This window comes from Labeo rohita, chromosome 16 (assembly GCF_022985175.1).
Source record: "Labeo rohita strain BAU-BD-2019 chromosome 16, IGBB_LRoh.1.0, whole genome shotgun sequence".
NCBI classification, from domain to species: domain Eukaryota; kingdom Metazoa; phylum Chordata; class Actinopteri; order Cypriniformes; family Cyprinidae; genus Labeo; species Labeo rohita.
In genome coordinates, this window is record NC_066884.1 from 4880770 (window position 1) to 4905356 (window position 24587).

A 24587-nucleotide genomic window follows, 5' to 3' on the forward strand; every position below is an offset into this window, starting at 1 on the left:
AGGATTCTTTGATGAATAACAAGTTAAAAAGAACAGCATTTATTCAACCATTTATTTTTCTAACAATGTAAATCTGTGCTTTTTATTAATTTAACACATCATTGGTGAATAAAAAATGTACTGAAACTTTTGTACAGTAGTGTATATTGTTAGAAAACCTTTCTATTAAATAAATGCTCTTCTTTTTAACCTTTTATTGATCAAAGAATCCTGAAAAAAATCACAGGTTCCAAAAAAATATTATTATTAAAAAATATTAAATAATAAGTCAACATATTAGAATGATTTTTGAAGGATCATGTGACACTGAAGACTTGAGTAATGATTCTGAAAATTCAACTTTAATTACAGATATAAATTAAATTTTAATGTATATTAATATAGAAAAACATTGTTTTACATCTTAATAATATTTATATATTACATTTTTTATCTGTATTTTTGATCACATGAACACAGCCTTGATTAGCATAAGAAACGGCTTTGAAAACCATTAAAAATCTTACTGATCCCAAACTTTTGAGCGGCAGTGTATGTGTGTGTATTTATATATACATAATAAATATACACAGGCAACACACATAGTATGTAAACATAAACTTCAATTTTGGATGCAATTAATCTCAATTAATCACGATCAATCATTTGACAGTCCTAGTGTACATATAACATGTTCAGTAAGGTAGTTTACAGTACTTTGTAACAAACCTTTTTTAGTAGTTTTTTTTTTTTTTTTTAAAAATTGTTTTGTGTGTGTGTGTGTGTGTGTGTGTGTGTGTGTGTATTTTTAACTCATTTCTAAGGCAATAATTCACTGTGGTGGAAAAGTCCATCTAAGGTAGTGGACAATGTGAGAAAAATAAAACAAATATAGTTTAGCATTTATTACTTATAAGTATCATTTATTCAATACCAAAACCTGTCATTAAAATTTAAATTAACATGCATTTTTCATCCAAAGCAAGTTATATTCAGGCTTTACATATTTTCAGTTCATGCATTCCCTAGGATTTGAATCTGTAACCTTGACATTGCTAATGCAGTGCTCTGCTGTTGCTACAGGAAATAGTCACATCTAATTACATCTAATGAAATAAGTACTATTTTATTCTATGTGTGTGTATTTTTGTACTTATTAGAGTTTTTCTGGGTTACCTTAACAACATACTATTGTTGCAGCTGTTCTATAAATTCAAATTCAAATTCTACAAGTTGCTTCCTATTTAGAATGTTAAGTCACTTACGAGGTTCCGTTTCAGTTAGGATGAAACGTTAAAAGACAGCTGTCTGTGTAGGCAGTGTAAGTCATTGTGGAAGATTTCTCCGTTGTGAGTGTCTTTGTGAAAGAGAATAATTTGTGGTCTGAATCGCGCAATGGAAAATGAAGTGAGAGAACACTGTGGAGGGACAGAGGTGAAGAAATGATTTCTGCAGTAGTTCAGCGGACTCAGTGCTCTGTGAAGTGTGCCGGCCTCTGCTGAGTTCTGTCATCAATCACATCGGAGAGAAAAAACCCGACAGCTCTCCATTTGCCATCGTTCTTTGTCTCTCATCTCATCATCTCTGAGTAAAACAATGTTGTGCATTACTTTGTCCACTGAAAGAGTCTTCAAATCCGCTGTGTTGGTTCTCGGATGCATCGATATTGCAGTATCTGTTGTGGGATTGAACACTCATTGTCCGTGGGTGGAACATGAATATCTCTATTCACCACACAATGTGATTTGCTCAAGTAGGACATTGTCCTGCAATAACATTCCCATCAAATCACAGGCTGAACCAGGCATGGGAATTTTTACAAATAGAAAGATTATGGTTGTAAATCCAATTTCACTTCACTCCAAATTTCTAATTATCCATAAGTGATTGTGTAGGGTGTTTTTGGAGAAACAAAGCATGAACATAGTTTGGAAGATGTTTTGTTGTTTTTATTACCCTCAGCAATAAAATCAAGTCATAAATTAAATAAACAGTTGGTGAAAAAAACAATTTACAAACAATAAAACAAATGAAAACAATAGACCAAAGATAGAAACTAAGTAAACAGTGCTTCCAACAGTGAATCCAACAGCACTGTCAGCATGTATACATAGGAAGAAACAGACAAGCTAATTTATAATTGTTGTAATGTTTTGTATAAGATAGATAGATAGATACTTACATTTTTTGAAAATGAGTCTCTTATGCTCACCAAGGTTGCATATATTTGATAAAAAAAAATACAGTAAAAACTTTAACATTGTGAAATATTATTATAATTTAAAAGAACTGTTCTCTATTTGAATATATTGGAAAATGTAATTTATTTGTGTGATCAAGGCTGAATTTTCAGCATTATTACTCCAGTCTTCAGTGTCACATGATCCTTCAGAAATCACTGTAATATCTATTTTTTACTCTAATTTCAAATACCCATATTTATTGTATATATTATAGATTTTTTATAATTCTTTGATGAATAGAAAGTTCAAAAGAACAGCATTTATTTAAAATAGAATTGTTTACATTTTTTGAAAAGAAGTCTCTTCTGCTCACCAAGGCTGCATATATTTGATTAAAATGCAGTAAAAACTGTACAATTGTGAAATATTATTAACATTTAAAATAACTGTTCTCTGTTTGAATATATTGAAAATTGTAATTTATTTGTGTGATTAAAGCTGAATTTTCAGCATCGTTACTCCAGTCTTCAGTATCAAATTATCCTTCAGAAATCACTCTAATGTATAATTTTTACTCTAATTTCAAATTCTCATATTTTTATATATTTTATATATATGTTTTATAATTCTTTGATGAATAGAAAGTTTAGAAGAAAAGCATGTATTTGAAATAGAACTGTTTAAACTTTTTTTAAATAAGTATTTTATGCTTACCAAGGATGCATATATTTGATTAAAAATACAGTAAAAACTGTAAAATTGTGAAATATTATTATAATTTAAAATAAGTGTTCTCTATTTGAATATATTGGAAAGTGTTATTTGTGTGATCAAGGCTGAATTTTCAGCATCATTACTCCAGTCTTCAGTATCAAATTATCCTTCAGAAATCACTCTAATATCTAATTTTCACTCTAATTTCAAATTCTCATATTTTTTGTATATATTATATGTTTTATAATTCTTCGATGAATAGAACGTTCAAAAGAACAGCATTTATTTGAAATAGAACTGTTTAAACTTTTTTAAAACAAGTCTCTTATGCTCACCAAGGTTGCATATATTTGATTAAAAATACAGTAAAAATTGTGAAATTGTGAAATATTATTATCATTTAAAATAACTGTTCTCTATTTGAATATATTGAAAAATGTAATTTATTTGTGTAATCAAAGCTGAGTTTTCAGCATCATTACGCCAGTCTTCAGTGTCACATGATCCTTCAAAAATCATTCTAATATGCTGATTTGCTGCTCAGTAAACATTTCAAATTTGAAGTCTATTTATTGTATATAATATATTTATTTTTAGAATTCTTTGACGAATGGAAAGAGCAGTAACATGTCTGTTTTCTGTTAATGATTTTAACACACCATATTAAGAACTATGTTATAGTATATTATTAATAAAATGTATATTCTCAATGTTTTTTCCTCCAGCTGGCCATTGTGGTGCTCCAGAAAGGATTGTGAACGGTCAAGTGATCGGTGAAAACTTCGGCTACAGGGATACGGTAGTTTACCAGTGCAATCCGGGTTTCCGTCTCATCGGTTCCTCTGTGCGCATCTGCCAACAGGATCACAACTGGTCCGGACAGCTGCCGTCCTGCGTGTGTGAGTTCTCTCTGCAGTACATGAGTAATACGCGTCGGGGGAAGTTTGGTTTCCATCCAAGAGGATTAGTTTGACATGTAATGCAGGCAAACCCCCTATTCAGCTCATGACAGGCATCAAACACAAATCCTGACGTGATGGAAAACACCAACACCACCTGATTTTGTGTGGGTGATTTGGATGTTTGCCTCGTTTTATTTGTGATTGCTTGAATGCAAAGCTGCTTAGATAAATGCTTACATAAAAGTTGCATTTTAATTTTTCTTGTCAAGCATTGGAGATTCATATTCTGAAAATTGATGGAAATATGCCGGTAATCAAAACGACGGACACAATTGACTGAATTTTAATCATAAAACCCTTTTGATGTAGAACTTTTTTTAAATTAGAACACAAATATAAATAGTGATTTAATATGAATTTCTTACAAATATACCATTTTTAAATTGTATTTATTTTGATTTTATTTCATTTATTATATTTTTGTATATTTATTGACATTTTTTATTTCATTTATTTTATTTAATTTTTTGAGTTTGAGTTAAAATTTAAAAAAGAGACTTTTTATTTGTTTCATCATTTTTCATCTAAGAAATTTGATGCAGTGTTTCCAGTGCTGTTGCAAAAGAAACAATTAACCTGAATAGTGAATATGAATCTGCAATATGAAATCTTTTGAACATTTTCTTTAGTGAATAACCACACAGTGCGACGAGAAGTATGGTTTGCAAACAAATTGATTGTACGAGTTGATTCTTTGTATTGAATCAAAGATATATGGCACATCCATTATGGTCCAATCCAAGATCAAACAACTCTTTTGAGTGGTTCTTTTTAATGCAAGCAGTCCAGTCTGATTCAGAAACAAATCACTCTTTTAAACGGTTCTTTTTAGTGAATCAAAGACATAAAGCACATCCAGTATGGTTTAATTCACAATCAAATGACTCTTTTGAGTGGTTCTTTTTATTGAATCAGAAGTGTGCAGTTTGAAAAGGACAGTCCAATTCACATACCAATCACTGTTTTGGTCGGCTCTTTTTAGTGAATCACATCCTGTATGGTCCAATTGAAGATCAAACTCTTTTGAGTGGGTCGTGAATTAAAACTATGCAGTGTGAAAAGTGCTGTCCAATTCATGAACAAATCACTCTTTTAAACAGTTCTTTTTAGTGAATCAAAAGACATTAAGAACATCCTGGGGTGAGTTTCCCAAAAGCATTGTTAGTTAACTATGGTCGTTAGTTCCATTGTACTCTAGTGGTAACAACGAAATTTGCAACCATAGTTGCTTTTGGGAAATGCACCCCAGTATGCTTCAATTCACAATAAAATGACTCGATCAAACAACTCTTTGAGTGGTTCTTTTTAGTGAATCAAAAGTATGCTTTGTGAAAAGTACAGTCCAATTCACAAACAAGTCACTCTTTCAAACAGTTCTTTTTAGTGAGTTAAAGACATATAACACATCCAGTATAGTTCAATTCGCAATCAAACAACTCTTTTCAATGGGTCTCTTTAGTGAATCAAAAGTATGCTATGCAAGCAGTGCAGTCCAGTTCAGAAACAGATCACTCTTTTAAACAGTTCTTTTTAGTGAATCAGAGACGTAGAGCACAACCAGTATGGTTTAATTCACAATCAAATTACTTAAAAAAAAAATAAAAATAGTGTTATTTTTAGTGAGTTAAAGATGAATCAATCAAAAGTTAATCAAACAAATCGCTCTCTTGAATGGTTCTTTGTTTTAGCGAATCAAAGATATATAAGGCACATCCAGTATTCGATTCCCAATCAAATGACTCTTCTGAGTGGTTCTTCTCAGTGAATAAAAAGTATGCAGCATGAAAAGTGAAGTCTAATTCATGAACAATTCACTCTTTTAAACAGTTCTTTTTAGTGAATTAAAGACATAAAGCATGTCCAGTGTAGTCCAATTCACAATCAAACGACTCTTGTGAACAGTTCTTTTTAATGAATCAAAAGTATGCGGTCTGAAAGTGCTGTCCATTTCATGAACAAATCACTCTTTTAAACGGTTCTTTTTAGTGAATCAAAGACATACATGTTCAGTATTATCCAATTCACTATCAAACAACTCTTTTGAGTGGCTCTTTTTAGTGAATCAAAAGTATGCATTGTGAAAAGTACAGTCTAATTCACAAACAAATTACTGTTTTAATCGGTTCTTCTCAGTGAACCAAACGTATGTAGTGTGAAAATGCCGTCCAATTCCTGAACAAATACATTTTTTAATGGTTCTTATTAGTGAATCAAAGACATAAAGCACATCCAGTATGATTCAGTTCACAATCCAACAACTCTTTTAAGTGGTTCCTTTTAGTTAATCAAAAGTATGCAGCATTAAAGAAAAGTACACTTCAATTCACCAACAAATGACTCTTTTGAGTGGTTCTTTTTAGTGAATCAAAGACATACAGCATGTCCGGTGTAGTCCTATTCACAATTAAACAATGGGTCTTTTTAGTAAATAAAAAGTGTGCGGCACAGGCAGTGCAGTCTAGTTCACAAACAAATCACTCTTTTAAACTGTTCTTTTTAGTGAATCAAAGACATAAAGCATATCTAGTATGGTTTAATTCACAATCAAATGACTCTTTTGAGTGGTTCTTTTTATTGAATCAGAAGTGTGCAGGGTGAAATGGTTCTTTGTAGTAAATCAAAGACTTACTGCCGTCCAGCATAGTCCAATTCGCAATCAAACGACTCTTCTGAGTGATTCTTTTTAGTGAATCAAACATATGCAGTGCAACATTGCAGCCTAGTTCACAAACAAATGATTCTTATGGCTCTTTTGAACAAATCACTTTAAAAGACACAGAGATACAAATCTTTGGCTGAATGAACTCACTGAATTGTTATACATTTACTGTTTTCAATGATATCTTGAAATTGATGTCTTGAATTGTACTTCAGCTTAATGAAAATAATAAGACTGTTCATATGACGGCTGGATTTAAAGATACACATTTGCATTTTTTATAGATTTGTTTAACGTAAAAGCATTAAAATACTCTAAAGATGATTTTAAATAAACCATTGTAGCAGTGTATAAACTTACTAGCACATTCTGAGTGAAATGAGTGTAGTAATATTGCAGAATGAGCTGGTGTATTTAAATTTTTGAATGGTAGGCAACAGTAATTTCCTGTTTTGCATTCCAGCCATTAGCTGCGGTCATCCGGGCAGCCCTATCTACGGCCGCACTGTTGGCGACGGCTTCAACCTGAACGACGTGGTGACCTTCTTCTGTAATAACGGCTACATTCTGGAAGGCCCGTCTCAAGCGCAGTGCCAGGCGGACCGCCAGTGGAGCCAGCAGCCGCCCACATGCCGAGGTTTGGACCAAATGAGTTCTTTTCTCATTACAGCGAAATTTAAGCACTGTGGCACTGATGGAAATGACTTTCAGGCTGCCGCAGTTAAAAAAAGGAATGACCAATTTCAGCTCGGAGAGCCCTCTGGCCCTCTTTTCAGCCAACAGTAACTCATTCAGTCATGGTCTGAATAGCGACAGATTAGCCCTGCAAATCAGAAGATAAGATGTATGTTTTGAATCTAATCTCTGCTTTGTTAGCGGCGTGATTGTGAGTGTCTCGGAGGATCGTCTGTAGTGCTTGATTCTGACAACAGACCGGATGAAGTGATCAACAGTGATGTCGGCTTGATTACATGACTTGAATTCGGTTTTGTCCAATAATTATGAACAAATAAGTGGTTTATCTCACCATATGCTTGAACAAACTTAGTGTAATGCTGCATTTTGTACTTTATTGTTGTTTATGCAGCTTCAGTGATATTGTAGTTGACTAATAATAATTTCTCTAGCATCCTCGTAACATTTTAAACCCTGTAACATAATCATAAATGTAGTTTAATCATTAATATTTAATCTTCTGAAGCTATACAGTAGCTTTGCGTGATGAAACGACTGAAATGTGAGTTGTTATTCACTGAAAATCTTCCTCTCAAATCATTTGTGTAATAATTCATGTGCTGTCACTCCATAGACAGTTTTGTGGTGTTTCTGTGGCAGATCGTGACACCAAAGACATCAGCATACAAAAACGTCAATATCTTCAGACTTGGTAGAGAGTGTGTGGAAGCAGAAAGAAAAGTGTATTCATGAAATGTTTATACTTCATGTTGCAAATAAGTAACTCCACAAACACTTAAGAAATGACATACAGTGTAATGTTTTCAGAACTTCATACAGGTTTCAGAAAAATGAGAAAAGTTTTCAGACTCACTCAATGTTTTTCAAGGTTGCTGCCAATTGCTAAAACCTCTTCAAATGTGAAAAGTCCTCCAGGTTATCTTTTAAAGAGATTGTTTCTGAAACAACAAAACTGAATGTTTGTAAAAGAATATTATATATGCAGTATTATTTACAAGTGTGTGTGTGTGGTTGAAATATACTACTGTTTGAAAGTTTGGGATCTGTACAATTTTTAATGTTTTTAAACTGTAAAAAACTGACAAGAAACTTTTGTGAAGTATTTTTGCAATTTAAAATAACACTTTTCTATTTTAATATACTTAAAATATTACATATTATATTATAAAATATAAATATTAAATAAATATTAAATAAAAGTGATAGTAAAGACTTATATTGTTAGAAAAGAGTTCTATTTTGAATAAATGCTGCTCTTTTTAACTTTTTATTTATCGAACAATCAAAAAGAAAAAAATATCACAGGTTCCAAAAAAATATTAAGCACCACAACAGTTCCAAAATTGATATTAAATCACCATAACAGAATGATTTCTAAAGGATCATGTGACACTGAAGACTGGAGTAATGGCTGATGAAAATTCAGTGCTGCGTCACAGAAATAAATTATATTTTGAAGTATATTAAAATTAGAAACCAATATTAGAAATTGCAATAATATTTCACAATATTGCTGTTTTTCTGTATTTTTAATCAAATAAGTACAGCCTTGATGAGCATAAGATTAATAAATTATTAAAAATAGTACTGATCCCACACTTTGGAAACAAAAGTGTAATGTAGTTTAACTAATTAACTAATAATGTCAATTAACCTTATTTTATTTAATATTTATTTATTTTAATCACCTTTTTCCTCCAGCAGCCTAATGATGTTTTAAACAAACACTATAATTTATATAATATATAATTGTAAAAGTGTTTTTAAAGTAGAACAATTCATTTGTTTACTTGTTTATATAATTATTTATATAATGTTTGTATGTTTGTGTAATTATTTATATAATTATATATATATATATATATATAAAAAATAATTAAATAAAAATGAAATATATATATAAAAAATATATTTACATATATTTATATATGATATCTATATTTATTTATTTATATGTAATTTATAATATATATAATTTAAGATTCTGTATATATATATATAATTATTATGAAATAATATGCATATATATATATATATATATATAATTAAGAAATCTAGAAAATAATTGTGTATTTTGTATTTAATTTATGAAATGAAGAAATCAAGAAAAACTGTTATACAGTGACGCTGATATATATATATATATATATATATATTTTTTTTTTTTTTTTTCAGTTGTCAACTGCACGGATCCCGGTATACCTGCCAACTCAATCAGAAAGAGTAAAATTGAGTACGGGAACTTCACTTTCGGAACCGTGGTGTCTTATGACTGCAATCCCGGCTATTACCTGTTCGGGTCATCGGTCCTAACCTGCCAGCCGGTGGGTTACTGGGACAAGCCATTACCAGAATGCCTGGGTACGTCTGTGTGGGTTCTCTCCCAACACTTTATTTCTCATTATTTTGACTCTTTATCATTGACAATCTTTGAACTCTTCCCGTTGGAGAGGCCGAGGGAAAATGTCACAGGTTAGCTAACATGCGGTGGAGTGCAACGTTCAGTTCAAAGAGCTCTTATGATGAAGCCCTCGCTGTCCGTGTAAAAACCTTCAAAGTTTTCCAGCGCAGACACATTGAGTTTCCGCAGCGGACGGCAGAGAATTTAACGCACCTTTCCTGCGGTTTGCCAAAGCGGGGAGTATTAAGGTCAAGAGCGAGCGGAGCGAAGGCTCGGAGCTCACATTCATTAGAGAGACGTGTTCATTTGCCTGTGAGATAGTAATTGCCTCCTGCTCTCGCTTTCCATCTCTGTCGCCGTAATTGCTTCAAACCTGAATTTGACTGTTTCTTGTCGGTTTCCAGCGAGCTACTTACACCGTGAAGGAAAGGCAGCAATCCTGCTAGCTATCTATTAGTCTTGTTTTTCTCTGAAGTGTACACAAGGTAATTCTGCACTTTACTTAGCCAACAGAGGCTACTTGCTGCTCTTAGACGGGGAATTTTAATAAGCAGCCTCTTCTCCCCCGTCAGCCTTTCAGCCTGATGAATATTATGAAAATTTTAAACTCCTCGGTTTTATTCAGGTGCATTTCCAATTCAAAAGAAAGCAAACATCAAAAACAGGCCTGAAAAGAAGCTTAGCTAAATTGAATTGAAGAGCTTATGTGTGTTTCTTCAGCGGCGCGTGAGAGATGAATTAATGCTGCTGCTGGGATGTACGCAACTACACACTACACAGATCAACCACCGCTGGCTTTTTCTCCACAATTAGACTGAATGACATGGAAAATAAAATTCACTCTGAATTTTTAATTGTCATTAGTTACCTAATCCAAACCTGTGTGTTCTTTTGCATACCAAAAAACTTTATAAAAGAATTAAAAATGTAATTATGAGGAACTAAAATTTAAATAGTTATTTCTTGAAAGTATTTTCCATCCTAGAAGTGATTTATTTTGTGGGAAAACATGCCTTGGTCTGTTTTGATTTCGACTAAACATTTTGATTTTACATGGTAACAATAGCTTATGGATTGAAAAGATGGTTCCTTCTAATAAGGAAAAAATATTTTAAAAAATTTATATAGATATATAAAGTTAAAATGTAATGAAAAATATTTTTTGTTTGTATGCAAGTATAAATATAAATATTGTATATATATATATATATATATATATATATATATATATATATGTATGTACAGTTAGTAAATATACTTTATTTAAAATATATCTTACAGTAGCATTTTATATTAATAATATTATCAATTAATTATATTATTAGTAATATTTAGGTATATTTAATAATATAAAACATTTAACAAAATAATTTGTAATTATATATATTTAAGATTTATATAAAAATTTACATTAATGTATATTAAGTATATCTAAAATATATTAAGATATATAAAAAGTATATATATATTGGAAAATATAAAGATTTATATATTTTATATACTGTATATATATATATATATATATATATATTCATAAATTTAAATTATTTTTTTGTTATTTAGTTGTATTTAATATATGATTTATATTTACATTGGCGTTAATATTTATTTTACAGTAATAAAATACACATACACATTTATATGTAACAAAATAGCATTAGTTATATATTTAATAGTAATACTACAGTTTACATGATGTATGTTAAGCGTCTAAAATATTAAAATATATAAGTTTTGTATGTGTATATATATATATGTATGTATGTATATTTGTGTGTGTTATTATTTGTTTAATTGAAAAATGTATTTATTTATTTATTTATTTATTTATTTAAAATTTACATTTGTATATATTCATTCATTTTAATAGTTTTTATTTTTAATTAGCTGTTTTTATTTAATCTAGAATTTATTTATATTTACATTAACATTAATGTTTATTTTACAGTAATAAAATACAGAAATATACACACAGGCAAGCACACATTTGTTTATATTTAACAAAATAGCATTAATTATATATTTAATATGAATATTAAAATGTGCATAATGTATATTAAGCATATAAAACATTAAAACATTTAAAGGTTTGTATATATATATATATATATATTTATATATATATATATATACACTAAGCAAAGTGTGATGTACCAAACATTCAACAAATAAACAGGCTAATGAAGCAAAACTATCACAATCCTTAGGAGAAGAAAAAAAGGATTATGCATTATAATTAAAGTGTAAGTCGCAGCAGGTGAGTCCTGTAGTAATTGACTTATGTAGAGTTTATTGTTTATTGTTGAAGGTGGTGAAGTTAATCAAAAGCAGTGCTGAGTTTTGAGATGCCTTCTTTGTAATCTTGCAAATGTTGCATTGTACGAGGTCCTGTTCCACTTTGCTAAAATTCACCCACGCAGCACTTGTTTTTTGTGACATCCTTCGAGAGGGTTACAGCCAGACCCACACAGAATCTGTGCCGGCAGACCTTCACAGAAAAAGCTGCACATTTCTGCAGATTTGGAAATGCCAATCATTTACAAAGTCAAAATGAGTCAGCGTTCATTGTCATTCAATGGTGTTTGTACATTTGTCAGGATTTCCACCAAAAATCAGTGTTGAGAATATTCTACGTTATCTCTCTGATGCTTTAATAACATGTAATGTAAAACTGGAATTATAAATATAATGTTATATTATTAAATCTACTGTAATCTCCGCATTCTTACCATGTTGTCTTACATATTAAAGCTTAAAGAAGCACAAAATAAAGAAAAAAGCAAGTAGTCCCTGCTGACTATTGGTTGATGTTGTTCTCCTGCAGAGGTGGACTGTGGTCATCCCGGATCTCCTCCTCATGCGGTTGTGATGGGGGATAAATTCACCTTCGGCTCTACAGTTCACTACAGGTGTTTAGAAGACCGAGCTTTGATTGGCGAATCCACTCGCACCTGCCAGCTGAACGGCCAATGGAGCGGCTCCCAGCCTCACTGCTCAGGTGAGTGTAGTAGAACTTACGGTCATACTATTAAACTGCTGTTGTTGTTGTTTTAAATAGTTTTTTTTATCCTTTTTTTTTTTTTTTTTTTTATAATAATTCTGAATAATTAATTAGTAATTATTATCAATTATAATAATATTCTTATTATTATTATTATTAATAATAATAATAATAATAATAATAATAATAATTTATATTGTTGTTTTGTTTGTATTGTTTTAATTTTAATAACAAGAATATTTTTTATGATAAAAACAGATTAATAGATTACATTGTAATAAATACAATGTTATTTTTAATTAAATATTCAATTATTAAAATATCAGTTTGTATCTTTATTATTTTTATTTCATAATAAATGAATGTATTATTAATATATTATTTATTGTTATTATTTAATATATTATTTAATATTCTACATAAAATTGTTTATTGTTAATAATAAACAATATTATTTTTGTATTGTAATAATATTATTAATAATAATATATTTTATTCATTACAATAAAATAGATTAAAATATTATATTGTAATAAATACATTTTTATATTTAATATTTTATTATAAATATAATTATTGTGTATATTTATTGTTTTTATTTCATAATAAATAAATACATTAGTAATATATTATTATTATTATTATTCCCCCCTAAATATAATAGTTTATTATTAATATTAATAAATATTATTATTTTATTTGTGTTGTTTTAATAATAACATTCATTCATTCATTATAAAAAAATAGATTAATAGATTGTATCGAAATAAATACAATGTTATTTTCAATTTAATATTTTGTTAGAAATATAATTATTTTGTATTATTAATTATTATTAATCATGTTTTGTTTGTAGTGTTGTTTTAATCATTATTTTATTAATAATATTGATGATGTAATAATAATAATAATAATAATTATTATTAATGTTATTATTATTCTTCTTATTATTATTATTATTATTTCATAATAAATAAATACATATATTAGTATTTTTTAAATGTGCATATATAAATAATTAATATGCTTAATTAAAATAATTATTTATATATAAATAATTTAATTATTATATATAGTTTCATTATTATTTAATTATTATAAATATAATACTTATTGTTAATAATAAGAATAGGAATCAATATAATATAATTAATATAATTGTATATAATTATATTTAGTTTAATAATTATTTAATTATTATAATAATAGTTTATTAATAATAATAACAATAATTGTTATTGGTTTTGTGTTATTGTTGTTGTTAATAAAAAGGTGAATTAACAAGAATACAGATTTATTTTATTTTATATAATTATTGTGTATTATTAATCATTTTTTTTGTTTGTATTGTTGTTTTAATCATTATTTTATTAGTAATATTGATGATGTAATAATAATAATAATAATAATTATTATTATTATTATTATTATTATGCAAGAGTTTAATGTTTAATTTGTTTAATGTTTTTTTAATCACTGCTCATTTTTCTGAAATTTTATGTAAGGTATAATTAGCTCCTGACTCTGAATTATTCAATAATTCAAAGGTTCACAGTCAATTATTCTGCTCATACCAGGGTAACACATCTTTAGACTTTTTTTTTTTTTTTTTTTTTTTTTTTTTTTTTTTTAAGTTTTTGTTCCTAAAACTACTTTGTAGTCATAAAACTACTTTGTAGTTTTAGGACCACTTCTTGAATAGCTGAAGCCATTGTTGCTACTTTGAAAGAGTCACTCAGACTTCCATCACCAACTCCAGCTTGTCATTTAGCACTAGTAATGGAGGTCTGAGCTATTTCTGTGCAGTAGAAAGAGAGAGTGTGTGCGTTTGTGCTTACTGCAGCTCTCAGCAGCACTGTGCAGTAACTTCTCTGCAGAAAACAGCATTATTAGTTTAACTGCATTTCTGAGATGTACACTGGTAACGTTGCTATTCTTGAAGATTTTATTGATTAAGCAGCGAGGCAGCCCCAACAACAAGCCTCTGTGATTGCGGAAGAAAGATAAAGAGAGTGTGCTTTCTGTAGATATAAAAGTAATTTAAAAAATAATGTCAAAATGGCCATTTTTTCTTGTTGTTTGTCATATTTACTAGCTCGGCCAGTGATGTTAGTTTTTCTGGTTCTTTTGCTGCATGTTTGTAGGCTGTGAGGTGCTTTGAAGTGACTAAAATGAATAGAAAGAAGCAAGAAACCATGAAAGCCTGTGCTTTATGGTCATTTCACCACGGTTTTAGATGCGCTTCTTCAAGTTGTGCTTAAAAATGGCATGAAAAAAAAGAAACTCATAATTCAGCTTTTTCAGCTATTATTATTTTTAATTATTTTGTTTTTGTTTTTTATTGTTGTTTTAATCATTATTATTAATAATAGGATTATTATTATTATTATTGTTGTTGTTATTATTATTGTTGTTGTTGTTGTTGATGTTGTTGTTTCCACAAAATATTAAACAGCAGAAATGTTTTTCAGCATTAATAATAATAATAATAATAATAATAATAATTCTATTATTGTTAATAGTTAATTAAAACAACAGTACAAACAAAAGCAAAATAATTAATTATAATACAAAATATTTATATAAAATAAAACATTGCTGTTTTTACTATATTTACTGTTTATTGTAATTACTGTATCATTATTAAAATTATTTCATTATTATAAATATAATTGTTTATTATTATTAATAGTAATTATTATTATTGTTTTTGTTTGTATTGTTGTTGTTAATAATAATAACAATGATAATTAATTTTATTTTATAGAATTATTTTTTATTAATAGAATTATCATCATTATTATTATTATTATTATTATTATTATTATTGATGATGATGTTGTTGTTTCCACAGAATATTAAACATCAGAAAATGTTTTCAGCATTAATAATATTATTATTAATAATAATTCTATTATTGTTAATAGTTAATTAAAACAGCAGTACAAACAAAAGCAAAATAATTAATAATAATACAAAATAATTATATAAAATTAAAAAATATAAACGTAGAAAACAACTGTTTTAAATAATAATATTTCACAACATTGCTATTTTTTACTGTATTTACTGTAATTATGTAATTATTATAAATATAATCGTTTATTATTAATAGTAAGTATTATTATTGTTTTGTTTGTATTGCTGTTGTTGTTGTTAATAATAATGATAATAACAATGATCATTTTATTTTATAGAATTATTATTAATAGAATCATTATTATTTATATTATTATTATTATTATTATTGATGATGATGATGTTGCTTCCACAAAATATTAAACAGCAGAAAATGTTTTTCAGTATTAATAATAATAATAATAATAATAATAATAATAATAATAATTCTATTGCTTTAATAGTTAATTGAAACAACAGTACAAACAAAAGCTAAATAATTAATAATAATACAAAATAATTATATAAAATAAAAAAAATATATAAAAAGAAAGCAACTATTTTAAATTATAATAATATTTCACAACATTATATAATTATAATAATATAATAATGATAGTTCATTTTATTTTATATAATTTTTTTTTATTATTTTAAGTTATTTTGTTTTTGTTTGTTTTGTTGTTTAAATCATTACTATTAATAATCCACAAAAATATTAAGCAGCATAAAAATGTTTTCCACCATGAATAATAATAATAACAAATGTTTCTTGAGCAGTAAATCAGCATATTAGAATGATTTCTGAAGGACACTGGACGCTGAAATAATGATCCTGAAAATTCAGCTTTGCATCACAGTAATTTATTACGTTTTAAAACGTATTAAAATAGAAAACAACTATTTTAAATTGTAATTATATTTCACAACATTACTGTATTTTTAATGAAATAAATGCAGTTTCAGTGAGTATAAGAGACTTCTTTAAGAACATAGTATGTTCATGCAATGAGCCAAACACCCACAGAAAAGGAAAAATCATGCATTTACACTCTTGAGAAGCCTCTAAGACTCACGCTTGTCTCATTGTGCATCTTGTATCATAATTCAGCTTTCTCTGTTTCATAAAAGCTTCTCCCTTTCCCGTGGTAAAATCGCGGTAACGCACAGCCCCTCGTGGCTTATTGCTTTATTCAGATAATGCGTAAGTCCTTTGTATCTGCTTGTTCAGGCCTTGACTCGTGTTTGAAAGAGAAATCGTACATTTGAATGAGCACATTGCTGAGTGAAGCTCATCTTTGTCTTGGTTCTTATTTCCTGTCATTATGTGTCAGTCTAACATGAGTTAATTAAGTTCAGCTGAATAATGATTTCTGTCTTTGCGTGACACACTACACCGTTTCTTCTTTATGACAAGCTGTCTGTTTGATTCCAGTTAACGTGCAGATTTTTCTTCTTTAAATAAATAGTTCACCCACAAACGAAACAGTCATTACCATTTACAGTCATATTGTGCCAAATATGAGTCTTTTACTGTACAGTTCATATTCATATCTTGATCAATTAAAGTTAAAGCCCCATAAATGCAGTCCAGACTACTATATTTCAAGACTTCACCTGAATTAAATATGCACATGCACAAATGAGTTTCAAGCACTGTTGAAGAAATATTGTTAGTAAATAACAATTCAAATTTTAGTCTGTTTCTCAAACAAAGCTGTCGACTTCAGAAGACCTAAAATAGTGAACGCATCAAACTTTTATGGACTTTTTTAATCCTTTTGAAACTTAGATTATACTGTTTAATATTTAATATAATATTAAATTGATCAAAGGTGACAGTAAAGACATTTATAATGTTACAAAAGATTTCCATTTCAAATGTATGCTGTTCTTTTGAACTTTCTATTCATCAAAGAATACGTTTTTTAAAAAAGTAATACAGTTTTCACAAAAATATTAAGCAGCAAAAAAGGTTTTTAAGCATGAATAATAATAATTACAAAAGCTTTTTTATATTAGATAAATGCTGATCTTTGGATCTTTCTATTCATCAAATAATAATAATAACAATAATAATAATAATAAAATGTTTCTTGAGCAGTAAATCAGCATGTTAGAATGATTTCTGAAGGATCATGTGATCTGAAGACTGAAGTAATGATGCTGAAAATTCAACTTTGCATCACAGAAATAAATTAGATATTAAAATATATTAAAATAGAAAACAATTATTTTAAATTGTAATAATATTTCTCAACATTACTGTTTTTACTGTATTTGGTATTTAATTATTATAAATATAATTGTTTATTAATACTAATTATTATGATTGTTTTTAGTTTGTATTATTTTAATAATACAAGTAATAATATAATAATAGTTAATTAAAACGACAGACAAAATAATTATATAAAAAATATATATATATATTAAAATTGAAAGCAACTATTTTAAATTATAATAATATTTCACAAAATTGCCGCTTTTACTGTATTTACTGTTTTACTGTAGTATTTAATTAATGCTAATAATATTTTTTACATTTTATATAATTCTTTTGTATTATTATATTATTTATTTTGTTTTTGTTTTTATTGTTGTTTTAATTAATATTACTACTACTACTACTACTAATAATAATAATAATAATAGAATTATTATTGTTGGTGGTGTTGTTGTTGTTATTGTTGTTTATGTTATTGTTTCCACAAAATATTAAACAGCAGAAAACGTTTTTTCAGCATCAGTAATAATAATAACAATAATAATAATAATAATAATAATAACCATAAAATACTTTATTTTTGTTAGTACAAACAAAAAACAATATAATTAATAATAATACCAAATCATTATATACAATTTTTAAAAAAAAGTTAAAATAGAAAGCAACTATTATAAAGTGTAATATATTTATTATAATAATAATAATAATAATAATAATATTGATGATAATTTCACAACATGACTAATTATTATTTAATTTATGAGTTATTGTTTATTATTATTATTATTAGTAATTATTATTATTGTTTTTGTTAGTATTGTTGTTGTTAATAATAATGTTAATGACTAATAATTTATTTTATTTTATATTATATTTGTATTAGTAGTAGTTATTTTGTTTGTTTGTATTGTTGTTTAAACCATTATTATTATTAATAACAGATAATAAAGGAAGCATCACAGTACAATATTACATTTTAAAATACATTAAAATAGAAAACAACTATTTTAAATTGCAATAATATTTCACAACATTAATCTTTTTACAGTATTTTTAATTAAGTAAATGCAGCTTCAGTGAGTATAAGAGACTTCTTTCAGACATATTAAAAATATAAATCATAGTATGTACATGCAATAAGCCAAACATCCACAGAAAAGGAAAAATCATGCACGCTCGTCTCCGTGCGCATCTGTATGCAGTGCTGCATGTGCTGCATGCACTGACCCAAAAACAGCATGAGCTGGAAGATTCCTCTTTTTCTTTCATTCGTTCTGCTTTTTTCTCAATCCGTCCCCCTCTGTCTGCTTTTTGTCTGTTTGACCGTTCAGAATGAAGTATTAGCACACTACTGAATACTGCAGAGTATACTCCATCCTGCCTTTCACATACTGCTGTGTTTTTGTAAACAGTACGTGAATGTGTTATAAGATGCTAAACAGTTTTGCTACTGTATGCTGTCAAATGTTGCATCTAGTCAACATAGTGGACATATTGTTTATAATTTGCATTTTAATTAGGATTCATCTGATCTATGCTAATTGCAGTCATTTTAATCATACTTGTACAGCATGTTAAGCTTTTGTTTCTACTAAGGAAGAAACATAAGAGACGACGTTGATACCTAAATGAAGCACATCTTAAATCCTCCTGAGCTTTGAAAGAGCAACCTCTGAGAAACAGCACTTTCCTCAGGGCTCTCTGTGTCTTTCTAGCGTTACTTCTTTATTCTGTGTGAACATGCTCGGTGCTTCTCGAGAGGTTTGATGTTGAGACTGTGTTCTGGATTTCTGGGACATTCGTCAGGAATCTAGCAGCTCAATTGCTGGAAATTTTAGGAGGCGTGCGCCACTGTAGGTTTATTAAGTTAGCCAGCTGCATCTTGGCTTTATTCAAAAGCATTTCAGCTGCATGTTTTTGTTTAAGATAAGAAAACCCCACATACCCTCAAGCACTTGCTTTAATGGGAGTATGCATCATCTAATTCTAGTTAAGCAATTAAAACAAACTTTTATATTTTTGGCACAAAATAAATATTAGTGAGAAACAATTTACTGAGTAAAAATGTATGTATTTATTTTTAGAAATGTTAAATATTTTTAGACTTAAATATTAATTTTGTAATGTTTTTAAAATAAGTATTTTAAGCCTATATTTATTTAATGAAAATTAAAAAGTAAAACAGTGGCATTGTGAAATAATATCCATTAGATCTTTTAATCATTTTAAAATAACTCTTTTAATAAATATTTTATATTCATAATTTATATTTTTTATGGTTACTTATTTTTATTATTATTTTTTTAAGTCTCTTACACTCACCAAGGCTGCATTTATTTGATAAAAATACTATTATTGTTGTGAAATAAAATTAGATTTTTTAAAATAATTTTAAAAGAACTCTTTTCTTTAAAATATTATTTATAATTTATTTTTTATGTTTATTTATTTATTTATTTTTATTTGTTATGCTCACCAAGGCTGCATTTATTTGATCAAAAATACAGTAAAAACACTAATATTCTGAAAAAAAAAACAATAATAATAATATTTAAATATTTTTTAAAACATTTTACAGAATTGTTTTACAATAACAGTTGTCTTTATATATTTAAAAAATATATATATATTTATTGTAGTTTTTATAAATAATATTTATGTGTGTTTAATTATAATCAGTAATAATTATAAAAATAATATTTTTGCCGCATTATGTCTGCTTTTGTGGTATTTTTGTTGTTTTTGCATCTATTTAATTCTAGTTAACCTGCAACCAAGCTAAGCAACAAAAACACAACTCCCGTAATATGTTTATTTATTTTTGTTTTTTGTTTTTTATTTCTTTTAAAAAAAAAATTCACCAAGCCTGCATCATATATATATATGAGAAGAGGGTTTTTTTATGTTTATTTTTGAATGTTTTTATTTATTTAAAACAAAATGTTTGAATAAATAAATAATATATATTTATTATAATAATATATATATTATTTTTTATGGGATTGTTTTTTTTTTTATTTTTAACATTCTATAATAAATGTAATCAGTAATAATAATATTTTTTGCCCGTTTTTGTCTGTTTTCATTTTGTTTGTTTGTTTTGTTTTTCCATCCATTTAGTTCTAGTTAACAACTAGAACTAACAACTAAACAACTAAAACACAACTCCCATATTTATACATATAATTAATATTCAAAAATAATAAATAAAATAAAACAAATAATATATGGATATGTCATTATTTTTAAGACAAATGTTATTTTTAATTAAAAAATTATCTTTTGTTCACCAAGCCTTCATTTATTTGATCAAAAATACAGTAATATTATGAAATAAAAACCATTAAATGTTTTTGCAAAATTATTTTACAGTTTTTTTTTTTTAAATATATTTAAAAATGTCATTTTTATTATAGTATTTATAATTTAATTTATTTTAAGATTAAGATAACTCCAATGTAATAGGACATATAATATTATATAGGCGTCCGATTAATTATAATCATTCGTAATTATAATAACATTTTGTCTTTCCACTAAAAATATAAAATAGCTTCCTTTTTTCCTGTTTTTGTTTAAGATAAAAAAAAAACCTCACGTCCCCTGCAGTGTCTGCTTTTTTTCATTAAAGTTTGTTGTTGCTTTTCACTCGCATTATTTGGCTAAATGAATTTCACTAACAACTAAAAGCCAATACTTGTGATAAAATATGGATGGCAAACAAAATCAATATCGTTCTGCACTGCCAGGTGAATCAGAGTTCCTTATATAACAAACTTCGCAGCCTTGTTATACCCCGCTAAGCTACTGGTGGGCGTCCTTAAACTCGGATTCACACCTCACCGCTGTGCCAATTAAAGGAAACCAGAACCGTTTCGTAGCATTCAACAGCTTCACCTTTGCAGACGAATCTAATGAAGGTTACATAAGCACACGCAAACCCTCTTACATTTTCCATCAAGAGGAAAAAAACAAGATGAATGGGTCCGTGGCTTTGTGCCTCTGTCTTTTGAGGTGGGACGGATCTTTTCGGAGACCTGTCTGATCGTAACAAGCCAACAAAGGCAGGACGTCGGACCGATTGAGGTTAATGAGGAAGAAAAGTCAGGCTTTTCTCCATCGTGACACCTTCCTTTTTTATCAGGGTTGGGTATTTGAACAAACGGCCGTGAATAGGGTCTCTGCATGTGTCTTTCTGTCTCAGCACTACATCAGCATGCTTGGAATGATGTCAGATGAGTACAATCCGCCCCTCGTTTTCTGTGCCGCGGAGTAGAAAAAGGAATGTCCCAGATTTCTAATGAACTAAAGCGAGAGTATTTGACTGGAAAAACACGGCGCCGTCATGGAGCGCTGCTGTTTTTCCTGTTTCTTTATGTACAGAATCGGAGGACGGTTGCCCTACGGCTTGCTTTAATCACTGGTTAGTCGTTCCCTCGGGTTCGGGGGCCGTTTGCTGAGTCTGGGCTTTCTGATTGGCCTTTGGGGTGCTCGCACGCGTAATTAAAAAGGATTTGATTTTCGGGTCATCGGCTGACTCGAACGGGGGCTCGGCGCTCGGAGTGTCTGCGACGTGTGCCGTCCGGCTTTGTTCAATGAATATTTTACCATAATTATTTATGCTAATGGCTTCTGCTGGCAGCCGCTAGATGATAATTGATAGCCTGTTGCTTATCACACTGTCATTTGGAAAGGTGTCGCATCTCTCACGCGCCCGCGAATTCGTCTTCTCGCCAGTAACGGCGTATATAAATGCGTCTAATTGTTTCTCTTGAGAATCTCGCCTGGTTTTTGCACTTCAGAATGGCAATATGTGTTTTCATGTGTCTTTAAAAGGAACGGTTCACACATGAGTGAAAATTGTCATTTTCTCACCCTCATGTTGTTCCAACCTGTATGAGTTTGTTTCTTATGTCAAATACAAAAGGAGATGTGAAACTACTGACTGGGCTGACAAGCTCTAAAAAGCAAAAACAGCTTTATATTTTTTTACTCGTGTGGAATATTTCAAGTTTTCTGAAGTCTTCTGAAATGAGATTTCTATGGAAGCACTAAATAATAAAAAAAAGTGACTTTATCTCACAGTTTTCACCTTTGTTTTCAGAATTGCATGATACAAACTCGCAATTCTGACTTTTTCTTAGAACTGTGAGGTATAAACTTGCAATTGCAAGTTATAAAGTCAGAATTTCAAGATATAAAAACTTACCATTGTGAGAAATCTTGTCATTCTGACTTTATTTCTCATTGTTAGTTTATATCAAGCAATTTTGACTTTATAACTTGCGATTACGAGTAAAGTTTTGACTTTATAACACACAATCCTGAGAAAGAAATCTGAATTACAAGTTGATACCTCGCAATTCTGACTTATTTTCGCAGTTCTGTCAAATTTTGAGGGGAAATTTCGAGTTTATATCTCACAGTACTAACTAAACAACAGTAAAAGTCACTTTAAAAAGTGAATTTCGAGATACAAACTGACAGTTCTGAGAAACAAGTCTGAATTCTGATTTTGTATCTCACAATTCTGAGAAAAAAAGTCAGATTTGCATGTTTATATTTTGCAATTCTAACTTTATAACTCAAAATTGTGAGCTTATATCAAGCAATTCTGACTTTATTTCTCAGAATTGCAAGTTTGTATCTCACAATTTTGACTAAACTTGCACAATTGCGAGATAAAAACTCACAATTCTAAAAAAAAAAAAAAAAAAAAGTCGGAGTTTATATCAAGCAGTTCTGACTTCAAGTTTATATCTTGCAATTCTAAAAAAAAAAGGTCAAAATTCTAAGTTTATATCACACAATTCTGAAAAATTTTCTCAAAGTTGAATTTTGAGGGGGAAAAAAGACTGATATGTTCTCAGAATTGCAAATTTATCTCACAATTCTGACTAAATTCGCAGAAAAAGTCTCAATTGCAAGATATAAACTCGCAATTCTGAGAAAAAAAAATCTGAATTCTGATTTTATATCATGCAATTCTGAACTCAGAATTGAAAAAAAAAAAGAAAAAAAAAAACACCTCAGAAAAAAGTCAGATTTGCATGTTTATATTTTGCAATTCTGACTTTATAACTCAAAAGTTTAAGTTTATGTCAAGCAATTCTGACTTCATTTCTCAGAATTGCAAGTTTATATCAAGCAATTCAGACAAAACCTGCAGAAAAAGTCACAATTGCAAGATATAAACTCGCAATTCTGAGAAAAAAAAGTCAGAATTCTGAGTTTATATCAAGCAATTCAGACTTCATTTCTCAGAATTGTGAGTTTATATCTTATATAAGTTTATATCAAAATTCTGAGCAAAAAGTCAGAATTATGAGTTTATATCTCACAATTTTTAAAAGACTGATATGTTCTCGGAATTGCAAATTTATATCTCACAATTCTAACTAAACTCACAGAAAAATTGTGAGATATAAACTTGCAATTCCGAGAAAAAAGTTGAATTCTGAGTTTATATCACACAATTCTCAAAAAAGGCATTATTGCATGTTTATGTCGTCCAATTCTGACTTTATAACTCAAAATTGCGAGTTTATATCAAGCAATTCTGAGGAGGAAAAAAAAGTCAAAATTGCAAAATGTAAACTCGCAATTGTGAGAAAAAAAGTCATAATTACCTTCTTTTATTTTTTTCTCAGTGGCGCAAACAGGCTTCCATAGATTTCTGTGTGAATATATTTTTAGTAAAAAAAAAAAAAAAAAAAAAAAATATATATATATATATATATATAGTATAATAATTTTTATATTCTTATTAAAAAGTTCAGTAAGATTTTTTATGTTTTTGAGTTAAATACAGTAAAAACAGTGAAATAACTGTTTTCTGTTGTAATATATTTAAAAAATGTAATT

At 28.3% G+C, this 24587-nt stretch overlaps 1 protein-coding gene across 4 annotated transcripts in view; it reads left to right on the forward strand.

Moving 5' to 3' along the window:
- The window catches only part of csmd3a (CUB and Sushi multiple domains 3a), a 352779-nt gene that overhangs the window by 271147 nt on the left and 57045 nt on the right, over window positions 1–24587 (forward strand). For all 4 annotated transcript variants that reach the window (XM_051131369.1, XM_051131372.1, XM_051131371.1 and 1 more), the window contains exons 53-56: window positions 3602–3775; window positions 6961–7134; window positions 9369–9554; window positions 12419–12592. In XM_051131369.1, coding sequence (XP_050987326.1) covers window positions 3602–3775; window positions 6961–7134; window positions 9369–9554; window positions 12419–12592 — 708 coding nt within the window. The remainder of the gene's footprint in view (window positions 1–3601; window positions 3776–6960; window positions 7135–9368; window positions 9555–12418; window positions 12593–24587) is intronic.